At 39.9% G+C, this 27185-nt stretch overlaps 1 protein-coding gene across 1 annotated transcript in view; it reads right to left on the reverse strand.

Moving 5' to 3' along the window:
* Fam114a1 (family with sequence similarity 114 member A1) overlaps nucleotides 1–27185 on the reverse strand; it is a 65812-nt gene that overhangs the window by 25974 nt on the left and 12653 nt on the right. The window contains exons 3-7 of the mRNA XM_047567510.1: nucleotides 19204–19291; nucleotides 11235–11348; nucleotides 11004–11110; nucleotides 8729–8863; nucleotides 6148–6300 (exon numbers count right to left, since the gene is read on the reverse strand). Of these exons, the coding sequence (XP_047423466.1) occupies nucleotides 6148–6300; nucleotides 8729–8863; nucleotides 11004–11110; nucleotides 11235–11348; nucleotides 19204–19291 (597 nt within the window). The remainder of the gene's footprint in view (nucleotides 1–6147; nucleotides 6301–8728; nucleotides 8864–11003; nucleotides 11111–11234; nucleotides 11349–19203; nucleotides 19292–27185) is intronic.

A 27185-nucleotide genomic window follows, 5' to 3' on the forward strand; every position in this document is an offset into this window, starting at 1 on the left:
CACAAACTGAAGCAGGAGGACATACACAATTTAAACAGATCAATTTCAAGCAATGAAACAGAAGATGCCATCAAAAGTCTATGAATCAAAAATCCTGGGACCTAAAGGATTCTCAGCTGAGTTCTATAAGACCTTCAAAGAAGAATTAACACTAATACTCCCCAAATTATTCCATGAAATAGAAAAGGAGGTAACCCTTACAAACTCATTCTATGAGGCTAGTATCACCCTTATAACAAAAGCAGACAAAGACATGTCAAAGAAAGAAAACTTCAGACCAATATCCCTCATGAACATAGATGCAAAAATTCTCAGAAAAATTCTGGCAAATCACATACAAAAATATATTAAAAAGATAGTACACTATGATAAAGTGGAGTTCATCTCTGGAATGCAAGGTAAATTCAACAAATAGAAATCAATAAACATCAATAGACTTAAAGAGAAGAATCAAATGATTATCTCAATAGATGCAGAAAAAACATTTGACAAAATACAACACCTCTTCATGTTCAAAACACTAGAAAAACTAGGGATAGCAGGAACACACCTCAACAGTGCAAGAGCCATCTATGCTAAATTCAAGGCTAACATCATTCTAAATGGAGAAAAATTGAAAGCATTCCCTCTAAGAACTGGAACAACACAGGGATGCCCTCTTTCACCACTTCTATTCAACATAGTCCTTGAAACTCTAGCTAGAGCAATCAGACAGATTAAAGAACTTAAAGGGATATGAATAGGAAAAGAACTCAAACTATCATTATTTGATTCTATATTTAGAAGATCCAAAGAATTCCACCAGAAAACTTCTAGAACTCATAAATGAATTTAGCAAAGTAGTAGGATATAAACTCAATACCCATAAATTAAGTGCATTTCTATACATAAATGATGAATCCATTGCAAGAAAAATTAGGAAAACTACCCCATTCACAATAGCCACACACACACACAAAAAAAAATACTTGGGAATCAATCTAACAAAAGAGGTAAAGTACCTATACAATTAAAACTACAGAACACTAAAGAATGAAATTGCAGAAGACCTTAGAAGATGGAAAGATCTTCCTTGTTATTGGGTAGGCAGAATTAATATTGTCAAAATGGCCATACTACCAAAAATGTTATACAGATTCAATGCAATTCCAATTAAAATCCCAATGACATTCCTCATAGAAATTGAAAAGCGATCGTGAAATTCATTTGGAAAAATAAGAGACCCAGAATAGCCAAGGCAATCTTTAGCAGGAAGAGTGAACAGGAGGCATCACAATACCAGAAATTAAACTATACTACAGAGCAATAATAATAAAAATGGCATGGTATTAGCACCAAAATAGATTGTAGACCTATGGTACAGAATAGAAGACACAGAGACAAACCCACATAAATATGGCTATCTCATACTAGACAAAGGTGCCAAAAACATACATTGGAGAAAAGATAGCCTCTTCAACAAATGGTGCTGGGAAAACTGGAAATCCATATATAACAAACTGAAATTAAACCTCTATCTCTCACCCTGCACAAAAATCAACTCAAAGTGGATCAAAGACCTAGGCACTAGATCAGAGACCCTGTACCTAACAGAAGAAAAAGTAGGCCCAAATCTCATTATGTTGGCTTAGGACCTGACTTCCTTAACAAGACTCCTAAAGCACAAGAAGTAAAATTATGAATCAATAAATGGGATGGATTCAAACTAAAAAGCTTCATCTCAGCAAAGGAAACAATCAATAATGTGAAAAGAGAGCCTTCAGATTGGGAGAAAATCTTTACCACATGCATTTCAGACAGAGCACTAATCTCCAGGATATATAAAGAACTCAAAAAACTTAACACCAAAAAATAAATAACCCAATCAATAAATTGGCTAAGGAACTGAACAGACACTTCACAGAAGAACTACAACTGATCAACAAACATGAAAAAATGTTCATCTTCTCTTGCAATTAGAGAAATGCAAATCAAACCTACTCTAAGATTTCATCTCACTCCAGTCAGAATGGTAATTATCAAGAATACAAGCAATAATAAGTGTTGGTGAGGATGTGGGGAAAAGGTACACTCATGCATTATTGGTAGGACTGCAGATTGGTGCAACCACTTTGGAAAGCAGTATGAAGATTCCTAAGAACACTTGGAATGAAACCACCATTTGACCCAGCTATCCCACTCCTCTGTTTATACCCAAAGGACTTAAAATCAGCATATTACAGTGACACAGCCACATCAATGTTCATAGCAGCTCAATTCACAATAGCTAAACTATGGAACTAACCTAGATGCCTTTCAACAGATGAATGGATAAATAAAATTTACATATAAACAATGGAATATTACTCAGCTTTAAAGAAGAATGAAATTATGGCATTTGCAGGTAAATGGATGGAACTAGGGAATATCATGCTAAGTGAAATAAGCCAATCCCCAAAACCAAAGGCCAAATATTTTCTCTGATAAGTGGATGCTGATCCATAGTGGTGTGTACGGAAGAATGAAGGAACTTTGGATTATGCAGAGGGGAGTGAGGGAAGGGGCAGAGGGGTGGGGATATGAAGGACAGTAGAATAAAACAAACATTATTACCCTATATACATGTATGATTACACTACTGGTGTGACTCAGCACCATGCACAAAGGAATAAGTTATGCTCCATTTGTATGAAAATGCATTCTACTGTCATGTATAACAAATAAAAAATTAAAAAACAACAAAATAATAACAATAATTGCATGTATATGGGTACAATGCTTTTTTTTTTGGTGGGGGGATACTAAGGATTGAACTCAGGGGCACTTGACCACTGAGCCATGTCCCCAGTCCTGTTTCATATTTTATTTAGAGACAGGGTCTCACTGAGTTGTTTAGTGCCTCGCTTTTGCTGAGGCTGACTTTGAACTCACAATCCTCATGTCTCAGTCTTCAGAGCCGCTGGGATTATAGGCGTGCATCACTGCGCCCGGCAGTGCAACATTTTGATGTTTTGATATATGGATATACTGTGGAATGATTCTCAGGTTAAGGAACATATCCATTGCCTCAGATACTTATTTTTGTGAGAGAACATTCAAAGTCTACTCCTTTTGCATTCTTTTTTTTTTTTTTTTTTTTTGCGGTGCTGAGGATTGAACCCAGGGCCTTGTGCTTGCGAGGCAAGCACTCTACCAACTGAGCTATCTCCCCAGCCCTTCTTTTTGCATCCTTGAAACACACACACATTATTATTCACCAGAGTCACCATGCTATAAAACAGATCTCAGAAAAACAGTATCCTGTATTTTCATTTGCCATATTTGTGTTCTTGATGGAGGCCTGCAGGCTGGGTCTAGCCAAGTCACAAGATGAACTAATCCTGTGTCCTGAATCCCTGAGTGCAGGAAAGGGGCTTGCTGACCAGGCACCCCTGATCCTGACTGACATAGGAGTAAAAAATAACTTCTGCTTTTCACTCATATATTTTTAGGACTATTTATTATAGCACCCAATAACTATTATGACTAAGCAAGAGAATAAATAAGTAAAAACCAAATTCCTTACTATTAATATCACACACACACACACACAAACACAAATCTCCAAGCTGGGGAAAGAGATCAGAACTTGTGAAAGAAATGTGCAAACAGAGAAAGTGTACACCTCTGCTACAGTTGGGATCTGAAATGTCCCCCCAAAGCCCATGTGTTAGAGGACTGGTCCCTATCTTGGGCTATTAGGAGGTGGTGGAACCTTTAAGAGGTGGGGCCTAGTGGGGGTCTTTAGTTCACTGGAAACTGCCCTTGAAGGGGACTGAGAGATTCTGGCTTCTTCCTCTTTATCTCTTTTGCTTCCTGGCCCCGAGCTTTTGCTCCACACCTACTCTTGCCATGATGTGCTGCCTCACCGCAGGCCTAAAAGTAACAGGGCCAACCAATCATGAGCTGGAGCTCTGAAACCAAGAACCCCTAGAAGCCTTTCCCTATAAGTCAATTATCTCGGGAATTTGTTCTGGCAGTGGAAAGCTGGCTAATGCCCTCCACAGCCTGAACCTCTTTCCAGCAGTGTAAGTCCTTTAGGGCTCTTTTCCAGGGGCCAGGGCTGTTTATAGCTGAGATCTGTGATGGAAGCAGCCAGAATGCAATCTCTCTACAACCAATGAGGGCTTGTTTTTACAGTGGGACCATGCTCTCCCTGTAATATTTGTTAATAATAATAACAATTATATACAACGTAAGACTGCATATAAAATAACACGTCATTAACATTATGAATACATACACCTGTATAAGTCTAAAATAGCAGCTAGCATTTTTCAACTGTTTACCCAGTGTGCTGCTAGTAGCTTCATCTGGATTATTTCATTAAATTCTTTAAATCATCCTATGAGGTGGTTTTATTATTATTCCTAAGGAAATTAAGGCAAAGGGGGTTCAAAATCATTCAGTTACAGTGATTTATAATAACATGAAGTCTGACTCCAGACTTAACTTTTGCAGGGAAAATTTTTGTGCTTCCATGAAAAATTGCATTTCGATCACACTTTGCTGGATTACAAGATTCTGAATCTATGGGAGCAATTTTACAACTGTGTAAATCGTGAATAGCTGATGGCAATGCAAATCAACTCTTCTCTACAGATTCACTAATGAATTCTGTCAGAGGAGGGACAATGTCCCCTGCTGCGAAGAAACCAGGTTTGTGTCTACTGCACATTCATTTGAACATTCCTATGCTCCATGCAAATGTGGCCTTCTCTGGCTTTTCCCTTGAAGGGGTGATAACAACTGCCCGGTTTCCTCATTTAATTAATGAACTAGAAAAATTCTTTAATATGTGTTCATTTTGTGTCAGCATGAGAGTCATGATTTCGCCTATTTTTGGAAAATGATCCTTGAACAGATTTAACCATAAGACTTTCACTGAAGCTCATGGATAGCAAAAAAAGGAAATAAACACAGATAGTAACATGGAGCTCTATAATCTAGGGCGGGGGGGTGTCCCCATCCTGTTCGGTTCTTGGTTTTTCATTATGTGGCAGGAGTGGTCTTTCCCTGATTAGCCAGGCGTCGAGAATGACTCAAGGGCTGGGAATATAGCTGAGTGGCAGAGTGCTTGCCCAGCATGCATGGGATCCTGGGTTCCACCCTGAGCACAGGGGTCAGCAGTGGGGTGGGGGGATGGGCAAGATAGGCCATTAAAAAATGTTTCAGACTCGCAAAAATCTAAAGGGGACCAGGCCTAGAGGGTCAAAATGACTTTTCCATTATGAACCTCACTTCCAAGGTCAGCTTCCTGTCTGAGGACCTGCTTCTCCCCCATGAATGTCAGATGACCCACAGCCCCTCCCTCACAGGAGGGCCAGAGGGTACTGCCTGGTGGCCTCCACTGGAAAACCACTAGAAAAATTAGGCTGAGATCTCCACAAAAGAGTCACGTGTACAAATAAATGAATGAACAGCTTTCTGGTATTTAAAATGGGGACTGTAAGTGCCATGTAAGAGTTTGCTAAATAAAGACACACACACCTCCTTAAGAAGAAGAGTCACCAAACCAAAGTAGCAAAGAAGACTTCTGCTATTTTGTTTCCCTGGGCTACAGTGGGGGAATGAGCATGTGCAGGATCCTCGGGAAGGCTAGTTCCCAGGGTCTTGTATTTTTCCCAAATAGATCTTTAATTTCTAGTAGAATAACTCTGCCCTTATGACCCAGATAGTCTAAAAAAACGGTTGAATCAATAAAATGTCATGCATTAAAAATATATATATTAAAACGCTGCAAACTACAAGAAACATTAGCTGCTTTGTTTACACTGGGGAGGAATGAAGTTGTGGGCTGAAGGGATCACTGGACAGGGTATGATGTCACCAAAGGGAGGAGCAGGTCAGGAGGCTGACAGCCAAGTTCTAGAAAAGCCCTTCACACCACAAGGAGAGGCAGTGCTGACTTACTATGCTGGCTCTCCTGGGGCCAGGGTAGGGTGGCATAGGACACAGAGGAAATAATGTGGAGTTTGGGTGGCTCATCAGGCTGTGTAGCATTTGTAACCTTAATACTGTGCTAATGAGGCTCTAAACACGAGATATTTTCATGGCTTTCCCCAGTTTTTTCATGTTTCAGAAACATACTACTAAACATGCTATTTCAAATGATCAGTGGGGATGTACCTTGCTTTCGCTTTCATTGGACAGAATTTCCAGGGCTTCCAGGTGTGACAGACCTTGATATTCATCAAACAGCATCCCGTAGTGTGCGGTTCTCTCCACCGTGAGCTGCTGTGCCAGTCTCTGCTTCTCTTTCTCCTTGGCTTCCCTTAACATCTGCAGAAACACACAATGCTTGTAGCCCAGATGTATGCTTAAAAACCCCACTTCCTGTGTAAAGCATGTTGGGGGGAAAGAAAGGAGGACTGACTTTTGTGTCTGGGATGGGTCGATTTTGATCACTTTGGAATTTCTAAAATATTATTTTTTGATAGTATTGATAATTTTTACACAATATTCTATTTTGAACTTTATATGTTCATTATATGCAAAGCAAAACAAAGCAGAGCAAAAATTCTATGCCTGGGAATGAGATGGGAAAGACATTCACCAAAAGCTTCACAGTGGTTTCCAGAAGTGTTTACTACATATGTGGTTAACTTTTCTATTTTCTAAAATGTCCAAATTGTCTATATTGAGTAAGTTTTAAGAACAGTGGGAAAGTCTAATCTCTTGTGACAAGATTAATTGCAAATTCTGTACCTAGGCAGACTTCAAAGCAGAAATAAGCTGATCTGATTTTCTCTCTTACATTGCTTTGAATCTTTTGTGTATGAAGTTATTTGACTTCTTCAATGAAAAGAATTAATAAATATAAACTCATAATGTGTTCATCACCAGATACTAAATATAAATAAGCATACAGATGCTTCAGCTGGTCTTCAGAAGTAAGACTGAACTGCATTTCTGTCCACCTCAATAAATTTTCTTGTTATTTTTTTTGTTTTTAAATAAGAGACAGCAAAATGAACACAAGTCTTTCAGTCACTCCCAATTTTCTGTACTTGCCTTCTTTGATTCTAAGCATCTTTGGATTTCTCATTAAGTTTACTGGGGCATTAAGTTTATGGGGTCCTTTAATATCTGTGGAGAGTACCATCGATGTACTGGTCAACACCAGAAGGGCCCAGGGGGCAGATCATCTAAGAACAGAGCCTGGTGTTTACTGTGGGCCAATAAAACAGTCAGCCTCATGCCCTCTTTGGGTTTCCGAGGTTGTTAGCCAAGAAAGAATTCTGCAGAAAGAATTCTCTCTCCTCTCTATCTTTAAGACTAAATTAGTACAGTCTCTGAGTCTTACAGTTTTTAAAATCACCCAATGAAACCATCACTGGAAAGTTTTAATATTTGCAATAAAACTCAACGACGCCCACTGATCTCAGGGCTTGATGGTGGTAACATAAAATAGCAGAGTGACTCTCAGATTGCTTCCTTTCTCTACCAACTACCATCTCTAAATGGGTGCTTTGGGATAAGGGGAGGAAGAGATGAAATGGAAAGTAAAGGGAAAACATCACTGTGGAGTGATCAGAATTCACTTGGAAGTGGGGAGTGGAATTAAAGCTGCCTAAAGGATAATTCCCTTGATGAGGAATGCTGGTTCTGCTTTTCCCTCTGGAAAAAAATTGGAGATGGGTCTAAATGGTAGAGGATGAAAGTGTTACAGTGACCTGGCTAAAGCAGTCATACAAATTGCAGGTGCAATACTCAGGTGTGCTCCAGAATATTCTGAACCAAACCTGCCACAATGATTCAGCCGTGTAATTACAACAAGCCCTGCAGATGGCTAATGTGGTTCTTGGTGACACAGTTCCATGAGCAGTGCTATTTTTTAACAGTAGACTGCGTGCGGATATGATCAAAATTGTGACAAGGGTACAAAAATCATGATCATCTGGGAAACTAACTTAGTCCAGTTCTCATTTCATAGCCAGTTTTTGGACCCAGTCTCATTTCCTCCTACATCATCGTCTTAATGAGAAAAAAAAAATTATACCTATAGGCGTATGTGCACACATCCACATCCACGTATATTTGTATCAGTTCTACTCTAACGCATTCAACCTTCACAAAAATATCATCAGTAAGTACTGAAGTTATCCCCGGAGTGCACGTGAGTAAAAGGAGGCACACAGGAGCTAAGTAACATATTCAAGGTCATGCAACCAATTGGCAGATCTGGGATACATATCGGCATAAACGGGATAAGCTTCAAGAAATTATTAAGTGAATAAAGTACAAGAGTGTGATTAGGGGCTGGGGTCATAGCTCAGCGGTAGAGCACTTGTCTAGCATGTGTGAGGCACTGGGTTCAATTCTCAGCACCACATACAAATAAATAAAGAAAATAAAGGTCCACTGACAATGGGAAAAAAAAAGAAAAGAGCGATTAGTATTTACCATTTGAGAAAGCATGTGTGTCTCTATGTATGTGCAAATTGTCTATCTATCCACACATGTATTTGAATATCTATATGATTATGCATAGCTGCATCTCTACATATCCATATGGTAACTGATAGCATGCCCCCCTGGAGGAATTCAGCAACTGGGGAATGGGTATATCAGAAAATCAATTTTCATTTGACTCTTTTTGTGCCATTTGAATTTCAACATGTACTTTAAATGATCTATTAAAAAAGATTTAAAAATGCATTTACTTTATTGACTGGAAGAAAAAAACTGCAAAAGTATGTAGTCCAACCTGGGACAAGGAAACTGTTCTCTCCATGAGTGTCTTGGTCCGCTTGAATCCTGGGTCACTTTCTGCAAGGACATTCATGGTTTTCTTGCCAATGAATTCCAAAGCATCAAGACCTCCGGTTAAGACACTTTTGCCCTGCAGATGACATAATTGTACGAGATTAGATTTTTTACATTTTGCTGTTCTGCGGCAGTCAGCAACTCCTAGGTAACTGGCACGATCTTCAAATATTAAAATCAATATAAAGCCACGTTTTTTCTCACCAGGAGATTTATCATCCATTTAATCCTATTTTCTTTTCCTCAGAAAACCATATGTTATATAATTTGTAGGGCATGCAGTGTTATTAAAAAATGATGCTTAGAAAAAACCCAAAGCACAATGGGGATTAATTTTATTTGCTGTGTGCATATGAATAGATAGGTATCTAAGACATAAAATTAACAGGTGACCTAATTGCTGTTTTGTTTGAAAAAAATTAACCCAAGTAATAGAGTTTTTTTGGAGCAGTTTATTAAAATGTCAAATACTCCTAACTTTTTAGGGAGTTCTTTAATCTAGGGCCCTGGAGTACAGGACCCTCGGGCTGTGTCAGATGGCTCTTGCACACTTTCAGGAACTAGCATGAACCACTTATAATTAGTGGATTCATGAAATAAGACAGGTTGATTTGCATGTGCTTCTGGCTTTAGAAACAGTTCTATTATATGGTTATCACCCTGAAAATTCCTTTGTCAGTTACTATCTTCCTTTAAAAAAAAAAGTTAAAACAATCAAGACTTACATAAATTGTTTAAGTGAACAGAACTGTATACATTTCTTTGACACATCTCTGTACATATGCTCCAACTGAGGAACTATAATTATAATGTGCATATCTGTATTTTCCCCACTTTTCATGAAAATGATATATTTTAATATTATTATCAATGTGCATTTTCCATTCTTCATAATTATTTAAAAAGCATTGTTCAACTTCACTGAATTAATATACCTTATTAATCATTTCCATCTTGGACATTTAGACTTTGTTTTCAGATATGGAGGCCGATCAGTAATCATGCAATAAAACAGATTTAAAAATGCACACACTTGGGAGGATGATGAGATGTTGGCAAATCATAGGGACACTGAGTAAGTGCAAGCTGCGGGTGTCTGGAGCTTGGGGGAAGGGGTCAAGAAGGTTGGAGAATGGGAGCTGGGAATACTGGAAGCACAATTAGAGCACCCCGTATGGTGGCTGAGAGAGGCCATAATTTCCTTTCTGATACCAGTTGCTGAAAGCGCTTCCTCCATCCCCAATCTTGCAAAGTTTCCCATGGGGTGCTTGACTTGCATTGCTATGTGACTCCTAAAACACACTTGCTGTTCCTCCTTAACCCTGCCCAGTCTAGAAGTCAAGGAGTGAGGAGAGGAGTGATTTTCTGACCCCACAGCCTGGGTAAGATACCCTCCTATGTTCATCCACAGCCCCCTCTTCTCCCTGCAGTACACTGTATTTGTCTGGTGAGCTGCACCCTGCAAAAGGTGGCACCCTCTTGTTAGCCAGCTTATGCCCAGTGTCCAGAGGAGGGGGGCTCCCAGTACATACTGAAGGCCATCCATCCCTTTTTCAAAATGAATGAGTGAATGAATGAACAAGTGGGATGTGAGCCATATTTCTATAAAAACTAGCTACCTGGTTCTAGATTGTTGAAAACAGATATTTCTCCCTGACCCCAAGGGCAGCTAGCACCCTGCAGTCAGGTGGGGTGTCCCTCCTTTTCACTACTCATCAGTGTTTTGGTGCCAGTGACAAGCTTCCTTTAATAAGAGAGATACAGATTTATCTGGAAACACTTCAGAAATATATCAGGGCTATTACTGCCATTTCATTACTGGTACTTAAAAAAAAAAAATAATGGTTTTGATTTTTTAAAATTGAGGGTCAAGAGCAAGACACCACCCAGGAAAAACATTTGTCCCAGCTCTCTCAAAGCATCTTTCTCCCCCAACCAGAAGCTGTCCTTGCAGCAGTTGGAAAGGACACAGTTCAATCAGATCGAAAAAGGTACCTGCTAAATAGCTCCTTTCTTTCAAACATAAAACTGTATTTCATTTTGCCCTTATTATTGGGATCCAAGGTTATACCCACTCTGTAGCAGAAATCATAACAAAATCATAATCCAAAGTCACAAGCAGGGCCACCTTTCCTCTGATGTATCTAGGTCACTGGTGAATGGAAATATCAAAGGAAGGGAGACACAGGGAGCAGAGGAAGCTGCTGAGGACTCACAGTGCTCTGGACTGCGTTGGTGAGGGCTGACAGCATGCCCCGAGAGCCTGACGAAGCGGACATGGGGGCGCTGCCCGCATGGTCCTGATCTGAAGCCACTTCTGCAACTACAGAGAAAAAATCCTGTTAGCATTCATCTGGCTGCTCTGAACTTGGGGAGCTTCTATCTGTGCCCACAAAATAACAAAGTCTCCCACCAAAAAAAATGCCCAAAGTCAACATGTCACTCACCTTCAGGGACTCCATTCTCAGTCTCAGGCTGGGCCCCTTCGGGACATCCAGAATTGACACTGTGAATCCTCAGGGTAGCCCCTGCTTTTTCTTTGACTGCTGTCAAACTGTGACCTGTCAGAAAATATAAATTTGGTTTGTGGACACATGAGATGTCTGTGGTCTGAAAATCTTCTGGCTGATCTTACAAAGCTATTTGAAGCTTTATAGGTGTCCATTGTGATTGCAACAAAGTGGTCAACAGCAGAGGCTTTGGAATCCCTCAGATGTGGGTTCCAAGAGGAGCTCAGCTTCTCCATTGCCTGCACAAGCGACCTAATACATCGAAGGCATTCAATATCGATTGAACTGAAATCAGCTGAGCCTGAACATGCTCCTTCAAAGTGTCACTGCAAAGGGTCTTGAGTTGACATCCCCAAATAGAAAAACCACATAGGCCAACCAATGGCCCTGACAACTTGTCTTAGGTAGCAATGGTCCAAACCAGGCTGAAAGGCAGTTTTTACTCTATCTGAGCAGAGACAATACCTATATTTCCAAGATCCTGGTGCAGAGAGCTGGCTGTCCCATTCGCAATGAACAAATTCCAACCCTTGACTTGATGGACAGCCTTGTCCCAATTTTGTTCTGGAGGCCTCATGATGAGCTATAGTGAGTTCCACCCCTGAGGAAGGAATGACTAGCCTACTGATGGTCCTACTGGCTGCTTGAGTCCTTCAAGGACAAATAGCATGGCTGCCCCCATCCAGCGCTCACACCAACCCCCTTGTCATACAGGGAGAAAGTGAAGGATTTCTCCAGGGACCTCAGCTTGTTAAAACACAAGGCAGCAGCAATGTTCATAAGTGGGAAAAGAGTCCCAAGTCACAGGAGGATTTGAGAGGAAAACAGAACAACCCAGAATTAGCACTTAAAATGATCAGTAGTCTATCTTCTGGATAAGAGAATGACATGGAGGAGTCTCAAACCCAACAGAGTAGTTTTCGTCAACTGTAACCTTAACACAAAGGCGGCACTGATATTTACCAAGTATCTCTAGTGGAAGTCACCTGCCATTTTATATTACCTAGAACACCCCTCCCCCTAATTTAAGAAACGTTATAACTTTAATTACAAATGGAAAAATGTGTCTATGCTCATAAGCAGATCATTAGACATAGTTCAAACTCATTACTGAGTTTCTGAAAAAATAAACAGTTAATCCTGACTTGAATTAATTCTAAGCTTCCTATCTGAGAATTCCAAGCATTTCAATGGAAACTTTTTGAAGTTTCAGTAACACATTTAAGTTATAGGATATTACTCAATCTAATTCATTTACATACTGAGTCCTTATTCCTTAACATTAAAAAAAAAAAAAAGAAACACACATACATTTTCCAAAAGGAGAATGTACATCCAAATCTCAACCCACGATTCTCATCTAGATTTCTGAGAATCACAGTCAAGGAATAAGCGAGTTTGAGGAGGTCGGCCATCTGCTCCATCTTTTCTGATTAAGCCAAGCAAGAAAGGTAATGCCTCATCCTTCCCTGAGACCATTTCAGGTTTAATGAACCTCATACTCCTTATCTTCTCTTTGACCTTTCACCCCTCGCATGTTAGGGTCATCTCTGGTTCTTTTTCCTGAGAAAGGTAGCTTCTTACCATCTCTGAACACACATGATCACAGATATGGGTACACAGGCCGCCTCTAGAGAAATCACTTTGTTTCTGGAAGGAAGTACCATTTACGTGTACATAGAAGTGGAATGTGTCTAACATACATGATAATAGGCTGCTACTCTGTTTTCTGATTAGCAATTATTTTTCTAAATTTTGTTAGTAAAAATACATCTTTACTACATTCTACTAGAAATACAAAGTTAGGCTTTTTTTTTTTAATGTAGAAGCTGTAATTTTTCATAGCTAGGTTCAGACACTTTGCCACACCCTACTTTGACGAGTGACTTCTAAAACTTTACTTAGTGTGACATCTAGTGCCCAGAGCAAGGAAATAATAATATGGAGTCACTGTCACCTTTTGATGGGGAGTAATTAATTTCCAGAGACATTCATTGGGTTCTAGCAATAAAAGAAAAACAACAGATCCCTGTAGGGTGTAGTTCATGGATTAATTCTTCATGTTATCATAAACCCTAAATAGTCTCAAAAAAAAAAAAAGTCCCTCTAAATTCCATGGCCTAAGGCGGGGAATATCCTCTACCCCTTTTCTTATTGCAGTAAAAGGTGAGTACTGCAAAGAATGTTGTATAAATTATTTTAAAGTAAATGTTAAACGATTGGCTGATTTTTAGTTTATCCTTCTACCCTCATGGAAAATAACCCAAATGTAGGAATCAGAGGTCTCGTGGAGGAATCAGATTCTGTAGTTCACTAGCTGTTTGATGTGGGTGAGCCAGTTAACCTGAGTGTTTTATGTCTTCTCTGAAAGGAGGCTTGTAACACCTACTCCCCAGGGGTTGAGATCGGAGGGGAGAGACAGGTGAAATGGACATTTATTGAGCACTTACTATGTTCCAGGCACTGTGCTCAGGATTTTCAGCACAGTAATCATCTCTTTTAATCTTCTCAACAACCTTTTGAGGGGAGGGATATTATTGTGTCCATTCTGCAACCAAGAAAACTGAGACCTGGTTGAGGTGAAATCATTTGTGCAAGGTCCCAAAGCCAGTTGGTCACAGGTACAGGATTCCAACTTGGTCCTTCAGAATCTAGACCCACAGATGTATTCACTGTGGCACACTGAGGAAGTTTTATATATCATTTATGTTGATTAAATGTCATTTTAGTCTCATTTCTGTACCTCCTTGGAAATCAGATCTTTGGTCTTCCAAGGAGCTTCCTCCTTTCTAAAATAGTGTTTCATGCTAAAACGAGCTAGACTTACCATAGCTTGACAACCGAGCGAGGAGAAGGTCACCTCCACAGGTGTTGGCCTTACTCTAACCCTGCCCATCCCAGCCACAACTTCTGAAAGTTGCACCAACTTACATTCCCTTTGGGTGAATTTTAGAAATCGAGCAATTTTAAAAACACTGACTGCATTTCAGACTCTTCTGTCAATGAATTCAAGGTATTATAAAAAGTTGCGAAGAGCAGTTGTTTAGAAAAACAGAGTTGATGCGGCCGTGGTCAACTAAAGCCATCGACAGTGCAGCAAGAAGAGAAGCCAATCAACCTTCTTCTGGAAAAGTCTTCTCTCTCCATTAAGACGGTGGTGGTTCACTCTGTAATCAGATGCTCATATCCCTTTAGGTTCAAGGTCAACAGGAAGTGTCACTGGACTGATAATGCTTGCCTAGCATTCAACAGAAATTCATCCACCCCTGTGCCTTATTTATGGATTGCAAAGGGCCGTGGACAAACTCCAAGCATCCATTCATCTGGTTACCTTTTCCAGCAATGATCCTTGAGAATTTCCACATCCTCAGCAATGTCACCTTCAAAAATGAATCCATGTGCTATTGATAGTGATTTACACAGGGAAGTGTTCTCACTGCAGTACCATTTTGACAAGTTTGCCATTCTCTGTAATAAACACTGTCATTATTTTTGACAGGGCTGGTAGAAGGGTTTCATTAAAATGTGCAGCAGGAAAAAAATTGTGCATCTTGGGAGAGGATGGGAAAAGGAATTCATAGTAATTTTGAAAAAACTAAATATACAGGTCAGATATATTCTATATATACCACCCTGCAAAGCCCAGGTACTCTTGCATAAGGTATTTAGACTCATAAAACCATCAAAACTAGAATTTCAAATAAACATTTGGGCCTTTGGTTGCCTCTGGAACTAAACTGCTCTGTTGTGCTACAGAGGCTTTACTTTGGCATACTTGTATGTTCCAGCACTGTCGAGTTTTATTTTCATTATTGGTCTATTACCCTTAGCTTAGCGATAAATTTTAAGAATAAGTTGAGTCTATAAGATACTTGTGGGAAATCATAGCTAGTGGTTGTCACAACATCATTTTGGAATTATCAAAATACATTCTTTTTACATTTTTCTATACTTCTGACATTTCCTACTCTGGTTTCTGACTGGAATAATAAATATTTTTGTGACATTTTACAAACTTGTCCAAAGGCATAGGAGGCATGTGATCAAGTCTTCTTAGAATGGGATGATAGCGTGGCTGCAGGAAAACAACATGTAAGCGTTAAGGCCTCTCTGAAAAGAACTGTTGGCTGAGACGTGTTTGATTTCATATATATACTGGGATGACCATTTTTTCTCATTTTCCTTTAATCTAGGGTCAAAGTGTGAAGTAAAAGATAAGATATACAAAACAGAGTAGAAAGCTGGGTGCTGTGGTGTACTCCCGTGATCCTAATGACCAGAGAGGCTGAGGCAGGAGGATGCAAGTTTGAGGCCAGCCTCAGCAACTTAGCAAGACCCTGTCTCACAAATAAAACATAAAAAGAGCTAGGGATATAGCTTAGTGGAGAGTGCTTGCCTAGCATGTGAGAGACCCAGGGTTGAATCCCCAGTTCCACACAAAAACCAGAGAAGCAGGTGGCCAATTTTCTTTATTTTTCCACATGGTGAAGTAGTTACAGCTGTCTGCTTCTTTCTATACACAGCTGCAGAATATGGAATCATCATTTTCTACAAGTTGGAAAGGACCTTAGAATTTCCCAAGTTCTCTGACCCACACTTTTCCAAATAAAAACTTGAGTCTCACAGAGGTTAAGTGCATGGTGTAGCTAGGCAGTGGCAGACTCTTGTGATGACAAGTTAGCAGCACTCAGTACCAGGTCTCTGGTCTTATAACTCATGGTACTGTGCTCATTGCAAATAGTGCCATCTTCCAAATTACTCTCCCGCCAACTCTAACCATTCCAACTATTGTGACTCCAGTTTTTCAACAATTGTAAGAAGTTTTGTCTTCTATTTCTAGTGCTCAACTGACAGCTCTGTGTTTTGTTAAGGACTATGTGTTTTGCACTCCTGTCTGCAACTGGAATTATCCTGGGGGTAACATGAGGTTTCTGAGTGGAAATCAATTGCAATTGAACATGTGGTTATTTTCTTTCTTTACTTTACACAGGCAATTTATAAACCTTCAAGAGCTTGTCTACTGCTGTGAGTGATTTGTTTTCCAATAAGTTTCTTTGCCCTATGATAATAAACTGTTAATGCTGCAAAGCCCTGGGACTGATACGATGTCTGTACATAATGGAAGCTGGGTCTCGCTTGCCCCTCTCAATTCCAAGGTAGCAGCTAATACAGAACACAGTCCAGAAAGGCACACAAAACTTTTTTTTTTAATGGTATTGGGGATTGAACCCAGAGACTCATGCATGCTAGGCAAGTGCTCTCCCATTGAGCTACATTCCTGGTTCTTTTTAAATTTTATTTTGAGATAAACTGTTGACCTTCAACTATGATCCTCCTGCCCTAGCCTCCTGAGTACCTGGGATTATAGGCATGCACCACAGTGCCCAGCTTACCATAATTTTTGTTTGTTTGTTTTCAGTGGTACTGGGGGTTGAACCCAGTGTTCTCTCTACCAGGAGCTACATTCTCAGCCCACTTTTTTAAGCAGTAAAGTCAGCATCATCTACTGGTTATATTTGGAATCACATAACAAAACCCAGAGGTCTTGGAGCACAGCCTACTGAAACCAAGGTTGATGTTCCCAGGTCAGTTTACAATAAAACACCTACGAAGATGCTGGAGAACAAATTCAACCAGAAAGTTATCAGATGACAGGTGAAAAACCTTTTTTTTTTTTTTTTTTCCCCAGTGCTGGGGATTGAACTCAGGGTCTTGTGCACACTGGCAAGTGCTCTACCACTCAGTTACATTTCCAGCCTGAATGGAAAACCTTATAAAGTCCAGAAAAGCCCATAGTCAAATGGTTAGGTAGAGCCACTGGCTAATGAGAAGCAATGGCAGGCAACTGGTCTGGCCAACCAGCGGTGGAGCAGTCACAGGCAGGTGCACCTTTAATTGTGCACAAAAGCACCTGCAACCGTCACCCAGAGGCAGATGATTACTTGCTGTGGAGTGCACTTGTATCTAAAATTTTAATGAGGAAGTAAATCCTTCATCTCTAATAGAACTTTGTGAAGCACCAAGTTCATTATCAACCGCAGTGGTTTGGGACTTAAATATGATTGGGAGCAACCAGGACACTTTACCGCTTTATGACATAAACTGTGAAACAGCTGTATTATGTTGGAGACCATGTTATTTTATTTTCTATGACTTATTCCAAATTTTAAAGAAACTTTCAGATTTCCCCATTTTTACTTCTTGGTTCAGATAGCAAAGCATTCATAAGACCCACCTGAAGGCCACTAAAAGCTCAAACATTTTTCCAAGAAAGAAAGATGCTGCAGGTGTTCACCCTCACCCATGTGAGTCCTCAGAAGACAAATAGGCTCCTTCACTTCAGTTTGGTGCACTTTGTCATCAGCCTAGGTAGCATCGAGGGCACCCCTGACCCCTTCAATTAGCAATAGAGAAAGTCTGCTCCCCAGGATCTGACCAGTGACCGACATCATTCGGTCACTATCTATTTCTTGCTGGATCTCTTCTAGGCAAACCAACACTTGATGGAGATGTAATTAGGAGAAAGCAAGCTGTCCATCCTTCCAGACAGTCTAAGCTCCATGAAGTTAGATATCTGGCCCTTAAGCTCCTTGTGGCCAAGGTCCAGTGTGGTGAAGACCATGAGGTCCTTGAGGGACACCTTGAGGTCTTCCCACCCCTCCTGGATTTAGAAGCAACAATGACCTGAACCAATCCATGGTGCGTTACAAGCTTCTCCTGGCCATGAGCAGTACCTTGACAACACGCGAGGTAGACGAAGCCATGAGGCCCGTGGCTTCCCTGGCCTCCTCCTTACCCTCCACCTTCAAGAAGAGTTGCCTTTGCTGAGCTACCTCAGACATGGTGAAATCCTACCTTCAGTTTTCATGAAGAGTGGGCATGAGAAATGGGAATAGGAAGGCTGTCTTAACAAACCTGCTCTAGCAAAGGCACTTTCTCTTTGTATAAAACAAAAACAGGAGGTATCTTTAAAAAATTAAAACCAGTAAAATAGATTTATTTATATAAACTAAATTTTATCATTCAATGAGAAATAAATAATATACTAGTAGCCAGAAAACCAGAGTTAAGGTCCATGCTCGAGTATAGTAACTCCATTAGTCTTGGGATATATATCACATATTCTTCCTATCTTCATATTTTGTTCTATTCATATTTTAATGCCCAGCTGATGAAATGCTTTTTATCAAGATACCTCAAGTTGGTTTAAGGAGTAGGTGAAGTTGTACACTTAAAAAAAAGTCAAGGGAGCCAGGCACTGTGATGCATGCCAGTAATCCCAGTGGCTCAGGAGGTCAAGGCAGGAGGATCATGAGTTCAAAGCCAGCCTCAGCAAAAGTGAGGTGCTAAGCAACTCAGTGAGACCCTGTCTCCAAATAAAATACAAAATAGGGCTGGGGATGTGGCTCAGTGGTTGAGCACCCTTGAGTTCAATCTTTGGTACCCCTGCCAGCTAAAAAAAAGTCAATGGATGAAAAACTCAAATTTTGAAGAATGTATTACCAAAGTTCAAATCTTACATTTTAAGACACATTTAAGTGTGGTTAAAAGTCATACTACATGGTTTTCAAATCCCAACCCACACATTCTTGGCTTTGGACAAGGTCTTAATATGACTCAGTTTCCTTATTTATAATACATACTTTTTCTTTTTTTGTGGTGCTGGGGATTGAACCCAGGGCTTTGAGCATTCGAGGCAAGCACTCTACCAACTGAGTTATATGCCCAGCCCTCAGTTTCCTTATTTGTAAAATGAAGAAAATAAGGGCATATCCTTATAGTTATTTTGAACTAAAAATGGTTTACTTATGGGCTAATATTAAACTCCATCAATATATGGTACAATCAAAATGTCATATCCTATTAGGTTTCTGAACTTTATTCCAAAGTGACATGTGTTGCTCACCTACTGTGGCAGATGCTGATGAGAGCAGAGACTTGCCCCAGGAGCCCCAGCCTGCCCAGCCTCTTCCCTGTGGAGGGGAATCCACAGCCTGTAGAGAAAGAGATTAGAAGCAGGTCAGCAATTCAGTTTATCCCTAAATGGAAAAACACCCATTGGTATAAAACAAAGGGAAATATTAACAAAAACCACCAATTGCCATATCACTCTGGCTTACAGTTTATATGGGTCATAAAAGAATATCTTGACCCACAATGCAGTGTGTACTTTGACACCAGATTGATTAGGGAGGTGTTGGCTTCTGAGGCTTGTCTGAAGTGAGAAGGAAGTCTCAGTTCTCCCATTATTTGGAAGCCAGGGACAAGAAAAGGATATAACACATGAGAGCCCAAAAGTGATGTGAAAACATTTAAAACAACCTTGACCCAGGCGATTCTTACAGAGCTAAACAAATGTGGTCTTTGAGGTAGAGTGAGCCTTCAAACCTCTGGGATGGCAGGTGGGAGTCTTGGCAAAGTGTCCAGAAAGGCACCAACAAGCCTGGAGCAACAGCAAACCTTGCAAGGGAGATATTTTCTATTCGACCCCTCGTGATGGTTAATTTGAATTGTGAACCTGATTGCATTAAGAGATGCCGAAGACAGAGGCTTCTGCATGTGTCAGTGAGGGTGTGTCTAGGAATGACTGGCATGTGGGATAGCAAACTGGAGCGGAGACCCTCCCTAAGCGTGGGCAGCACCATCCAATAGGTTGGAGGTTTGGATGGAATAAAAGTTGGAAGAACAAGGAGGCAGCAGCAGATACAAGATCCATTCTTCTTGAATGGGTTCTTGATTGCTGCTGTGATCGTCTGAGGATATTGAACTCTTGCTCCTTCACTCTTCCAAAGCAAATTCTGCTGGTGATTCTCCAGGGAGTTTCCAGAGGCCTTCAGTCTTGGACTGTGGTAGCATCATTGATTCCTCTTGTTCTGAGGTTTCAGCTTCTTGGACTGTGCAGCTACTGGTTTTTCCAGCTCTCCAGCCTGCAGATGGCCATTGTGGACTATCCATCTTCTGGTTGTGTAAGTCAATCTAATAAATCCCCTTTTTATAATCATACCTCTTGTTGATTCTGTTCCTTTAGAGAACGCTTAAACACCACTGTAAGTGCATCTCTCACAGGGGAAGACTCTCTGGATTCAAATTCAAATCCTCGGTGGATTCAAATTCTTTTGCCTGTTTCTCTCCTGGAATTGGGACAGGAGACTGTGGTTCAGCATGAGCTGTTTGCATGAATAGAAGATGAATACTCAGGCTATGTGGGTTGACCCTCTTCTACTCGATATGCACACTAAGAACTTGGTGAAAACAGAGTGAGCAGAATGATGGAGAGATGCTTGGAGAGCCGTTTGGATTTCTGGTAGCTTCTCAGCTCCTGGTATTCAACCCTCTTGAGACCAGCTCCATTTCTGTCTTTGAGTTCTATGAGATTCCCTTTTTAAAATTTTTTGCTTTTTTAAAAAATATTTTGTTCACTGATATATCCCCAGAGTCTAGAAGAGTACTTGGCATATAATAAGTACTTGACACATACTTATTGGGTTACTGAGGTTTCTGCTACTTACAACCAACAAGTCCTGACTCAGTAGAGTCACAGCTTTCTCTTCCCATCTGGGAACATATTCTAAGAAATAAGGCAAGAGTGAATACATTAGGAGTTAACTAGGTAAAGAATCACAGCCTTTTCCCTTGAAAAAGAAAAAGAAAGAAGCTGAGGATGTGAAAAATATATGCACAGCTTGTAGATTCTACAACTCCGACCTAAGGCTGGTTCATCAGCCATCCCAATGCCCTTCCCTGGGGTTGTCTGCCACCCTTGCAGATAGGGGTGGTCCCTGGAAACAGCTTTTAATCAAGGAAATGAATACATGAGAATGTTTCTGCTTTCATGATAAATCATACAGATATGGGTAGTGCTAACTCTTCCCCACTCCCTTTCTTGCCCTGGATGGGGACATGATGATTGAAACTGAGCAGTCAATTTTGCTGCCATTAGTGAAAGGCCAAGAAACCACAGGGTCCCTGGTCCTGGCCCTGCTAAAGTACTAAACCGACATGAGCAGCTGCCTAGCTCCATTCATCTTATGAAGCGAGAAAAAATAAATTGCTATTTAGTAAAACCGATGTATTTTGGATTTTAGGTACTTACACCCAAAGGTGTTAGAAAACATCAAACACCATCCATCAGCGTAGAGCACTGGTCAAGAGAAAAGGATATGGAATGAAAATACCTGGGTTTGAGTCCAGCCATTTTGGACAACAGTTACTCAAGTTCCTTCTGGGCCTTCATTTCCTTATTACAAAATGAGAGATATGGTAGTATAAGAACTATGAGAACCAATAATCTCATAAACATTATGAAGATTAAAAGAAATAATTCATATAAAGTTGTGAGCACAGTATCTGGCATATAATAAATACTCCATAAATGTCAGCTGATAATTGTAATAAGAAACTGCATTTTTAAGATTGTGAAGCAAAAAGCTTTGAAAGTTGGCCGTCATTTTTTTTTTGTTGTTCAGTCTGCAAACAAAGAGCAGTCTGTTAACATGAATGGAAATACTCCTGACTATCTGCTTTCATTTGTGGTGTCTACATTGATTTACTTCACTTTGGCAATGGAACCCAGTGACAATTTTATACCATCATGAAGACAGATGTAAGTAGATGATTAATATCAGTCTTTCATAGGACAAATCACTACCAATGATTAGGAAGAGTTAATACACTTAGGGGTGACAGCTTCTGACTCAAATTTACAATATTTAATAAGCTCTGACAGCTGGTAATTTACTAGCAAATGGAAATAAATGTTAAATGAGTCTAGAATTTTTTGCCGTATAATAAGTGACTACTTCAATTGCCTTATTAATAAAGTCCTTTGACATTGAGTTGGGACTTTTTTTTCTTAAGACAAGGTTTTGCTAAGTTACCCAGGCTGGCCTGAAACTCATGATCTTCCTGCCTCAGCCACCCAAGTAGCCAGGATTACAGGCATGTGTCACTGCACTGGTTTGAGTGAGTTGTGACTTCTTGATCGGCTACAAGGAATATTTGTTATCAACAGCAAATACTCAAATGACTAAATGTATACATTTAATATAAAAAACATATAAACTAAATGTTAAACATGCATTATAAATGTATCTCATCATGAATATTATCTTCACTTCGAATGGACTTGATGTCACATACGAGACTATAAAGTAGGCAGCACAGATTAACTCAGATATTCTTTATCAAATATAATTATTTTAAAGCTTTTTTCTCACCCTTCCCCTATATAACTTCACTTCCTTTAACAGATAACTCACAGGGAAAACAAACCATCAAATGAGAACTATCCCAACTTCCTATCCTCTCCCCATGAACTATCAGAATGACCTCATATCATGACAGTAAATCCGGCATGCGTTGATGAAGGATATCCAATACTTAACTAGAGATCATTTAAACATCTATAACCATTTTGTGGTTCTAAGAATATGAAAAAATGCAGGATTCCATCAAGTTCAAAGTGCTTGGAATTGAAAATATACTTAGATATCTAGTATTCCATTTAAAGGTCTCTATCATACATTCATTGGGGCTAGGGATCTAGCTCAGTGGTAGAATGCTTGGTTAGCACGCATGAGGTCCTGAGTTGATCCCCAACAACAATAATAAAATTTATGTATTTTAGGCCATCAAGTTCAAAGGTATCATTAGATAAAAAAAATATAAATCTCAGAATTCCATTAAATTCAAAGGTCTTTAACATTTACATGGGAAATACATGTGTTAAAGATCGAAGGTCAACATGGTTATCCTGTTTCCTTGAGAAGATGAGGAATTAGATACTGAGGCTATCTTACATACAGGGATGTGGGTGTTATCACCTATGAGACCAAACCCTCTTTAAGTTTTGTAACTCATGACATAGCTACTCTAGAAAGGGGCTCAGTCTGATAGTAGGAGGATGTAAATTGTTCAGGATGCCTGCAGCTTTGTCAAAATGTCTGCTGAAAATGAGCTCAGTTATTTCCAAGTCATTTTCTTCCTTGGTGAGTGTACATCACTCAATTCTGGGAAGATTTAAAAATTAAATATAGAGAGGTTTAAAGCATCAAAACCAAGCTATTAATATTTGTGTGCACATCTGGTCTTTTCTGTCCTACTAATATTTATGGAATTTGACCCATTAGAGTGCCATTTTTTGAAATCCAATTTAAAAAGAATAAATTATTAGACTTCTGATTTTAAGCTGAAATCTTCCTCAGTTTATGCACACTACTATAACATTTGAGAGGTCTTTAAAATCCACTCTATAAATTGAATAGCTTTATGGCAATTATTAAGTACTCAGCAAGGCTTTGTATCAGTAGAGAAATGAGGTACTTAAAAAAGAAATAAAATGCTGCACACTTTTAAATACTGTTTAAAATATTTGAACATGTTTAAGTTGGTAAAAAGGACCAAACAATTCAGAAACCCCTTGAATGTCACTGTTCAGTTTCTTAGACTTCTAAATAGAGTAAGATTTGTGAGACAAACATGAAGCCTAAGGAAGAACTGGAACTTTTTGAATTTGCGATCTTAATAATCAAACAGTAATTGCTTAAACCAAATTAAATATCTAAGTAGTTCCTTTTATGCACAACACACACACTGGCCTATATCCACCAAGCCCTGTCTAAACATACTTTAACAGTTCTATCCCTGACTCAATCCCTTCCTCCCCTCTATTATTGGGGAAGGATGTTTTCCTCTCAGGAACCACTATCACCTCACTTCAGCTCTCTGCGCCTGGGTGGGCTGGTTATACCTTCTGGCTTTTCAACCTTTCTTGCTACTGGCTACTTCCAACATTTAACCATGCACATGATTTCTCCGCCTCAACACCAACAAATGAAAATCACAACAAGGAGAAAGTGATTCTTTCAAACTTATCTGGTTGCTGCTCTATATCTTTCTTCTTCACCTCTTTGAAAAAAAAAAAGTGTCTGCTTTCTGTATCCACTCTCCTCTTCACTCTTCACCCTATACAGCATGACTCTCACTGCCACTAGGTTATGAAGCCACTCTCCTCAAGTTTACAGTGACTTCCTTATTGTCAAAGCCATGGACTCATTTTAATCTTTTTACTACTTGACCTTTCTGAAGTTTAACCACTTTTATACCCTTAAAGTATTCTATTGTCATTGCATCTATGTTAGTCCATTTTTCATTCCTATAACAAAATACCAGAGGCAGGCTTTTTATCAGGAAAATATGTTGATTGAGCTCACAGTCCTGGAGATTCAAGGGCAAGATGCGCCATTGGCATGGCTCGGGTGTGGAACTCATGAAAATGGTGTCCCAGTGTTGCAAGTGCATGTGGAAGAGAGCACATCTCAAAACAGGAAACAGAGAGCAATTCAGGGATCAGTCTTGTGCCTTAACAGCTTACTCTCATGAGAACTCAAGGTCCTAGAGCTATCTTCCTAGGGCAGCTCTCCCAATGGCCTAAGTATTTCTCACCAGGCCCCACCTCTCAAAAGGCCTACCTCCAAACATCACCACACTGAGACCCAATTTTCCAAGGCATAAACCCTTAGGGACAAATTCAAACTATATTCAACCATAGCAGCATCTATGCCCTATCTTCTGACTTTTTGCCCATCCTTCAGTAGTAGGATTGCAGTTATTTACTTTAGAATTCTTTTCTGCATGCATACTGTGATATTATGCGTGCTTCTTAGATTAAGCTACAGTCCAAGGGCTGACAACACTCCAATAAAGTATGCACAGTCCAGGAGGTCAGCTGGCATTCTAATCAGGAATGCCACACTCCAGAGACAGCTATAATGAGTAACTCTATCATCTGTGCCTCTATTATCACCTGGTGCTTTGCTAATTAGCATACTGATTTGCAGAAATGGATTTTAATTGGTAAACATGTGGATGTTTTAACTCACATTCTGAATTTCTGAAAGGGGTCTGGATGATAAAATGAAAGGTATTAAAGATTTGTAGATGGTTATATATATTTAAGAGATTCTTCCTATCTTCACATGAATGAGGTATAAGAAGGAATTTTTCCCTGTATAAATGGTCCTCCACCCAATTTTGAACTCAAGGGAATTTTCTTCACTCAATGCCAGGTTTCTTCTCAGGGCAGAAGCCCAACTTCTGAAACTGGGAGTGAACCTTTCCTTCAAGGTAACAACACCCAAAAGGGCAGAATAATGGGGTGTTCTCAAACCTACATAAAAAACAGGGCTCATGAAGTACTTTTACTCTCTTGTTGGTTAATGTTTTATTTGAAAACAACAGAGTGGTATAATGTGATTTGAGACTTGTTTTCATTTCTAGAGTGTAGTGGTGAGATTGTAGAGGGAACAGGTAACAATCACCATTTCACCTTCTTTGCTGGCTACCACAAAGTCATCATCGTCACCATCACTGCCACTATCCTCATGCTCATCTATGAGCTGTGCATGGCCAGCTTGACTTGAAGACAGGAGTTTTCCAGGGTCGAGTCCTCAACTTCTGCTCTTCATTTATATATAACACATGGGCAATCTCACCCATTTTCATGACTTAAATAACCACCCAGGTGCCAAGAGCCTGTAAGGCACCTATCTCTCCAGACCATAATAATCAACTGTCGACAACAGCTTCATTTGGATGTCCGCTGGTGTGTTCAATATTGAACTAACATCTTCTCAATTCCTCCACATTCCCCAGAGAGCTCTCCCTGTGTCCTAGTATTAGTAATTCTCAAACACTGGTCCACTGACTGCAAGAGTATCATCTGGGACACTCATTAACAACAGAATCTCAGTTTCTACTGGGATCTTTTGAATAAGATCCTCTTAGGCTAAAGCCTAGGAATCTGAATTTTCAACAAGCATCTCAGATGACACTAATACACCATGAGATTTGAGAAGCACTGCTCTCTATGGCCAAATGGCACCACCAGGTTGCCAAAGCCAAAAACTGGGTGTCATCATATACAGCAGGTCTAAAAGGGGAAATACTCAAACAGAAGTGGAACAGACTCTACTCATCCAGTTCAGGATGCAAAAATCTACCATCAGCATGTCTAGGCCTGTATTCCCTCCCCTTTGTCTCCTTTAATAGCAATTTTATGGCTCTTAAACATCCTGCTTTTCCTTTTCTAGGGAGAGAACCATCTGGGGATACTCCACAATCTCAAATTTTCCTTTGAGAGTAATTGTAGTGGTAACATTGAAATTTTTAATCATTTCCATATGGGTCTTATGCATTGGTATGAGATGGCAAGGGTGACATTTAAAAAAATTCGATAATATTTCTTGGTATTAAGAATTTAGACAAACTTGAGATAGGTTGAAACTTTTAAGGGTTCATAGGCCATTATGTAATAAAGTTCCACAAGCTCCCTGGGAATACATATCACTACCAACCAGTCCCCAAAACAAACCTCTCTGTTGAGGTTGAAGACTTCCCTGACTTCTGAAGACTAATTTAAGTTCTCCATCAAGGGTGTCCCTCATGTCAAAGGTCATGATATAATTGCTTGCACATATCACTCCTCTCTAGTTAGCCTTTAGGCCTCCTGAACTTAACTGCATTACCCAGATTCCTGGATATAAAGCAAGGGGTCACGGAGTTGGTGACAGATCTTAGAGCATCTGTTTCAACCTCCAATGTTCAAGCAAGGATAGGGATTCTTTCTCAGTGATATTTTTGAGTGCATTCTTGTAGAAAGGCTCAACTCCATGGCTTCTGAACCTGTACGTCGGAAAGGAGTAGGAAGAGAAGGAGCTCCCCAAGACAGGGATGGTTTCATTGCATAGTGTGATCCTTCAAAGCAGGGATCCAGCCTCATCTGGCAGGTTGCTGGCCTTGCCCTTTCCTCTGGCCTCACCCTGGTGGCTCTACTCTATGGGCCAAGAGATAGCCTTCACCCTGAGATAGCCAAAGGTAAGCCTGATGGCA

Source organism: Sciurus carolinensis, chromosome 10 (genome assembly GCF_902686445.1).
Source record: "Sciurus carolinensis chromosome 10, mSciCar1.2, whole genome shotgun sequence".
Taxonomy (NCBI): domain Eukaryota; kingdom Metazoa; phylum Chordata; class Mammalia; order Rodentia; family Sciuridae; genus Sciurus; species Sciurus carolinensis.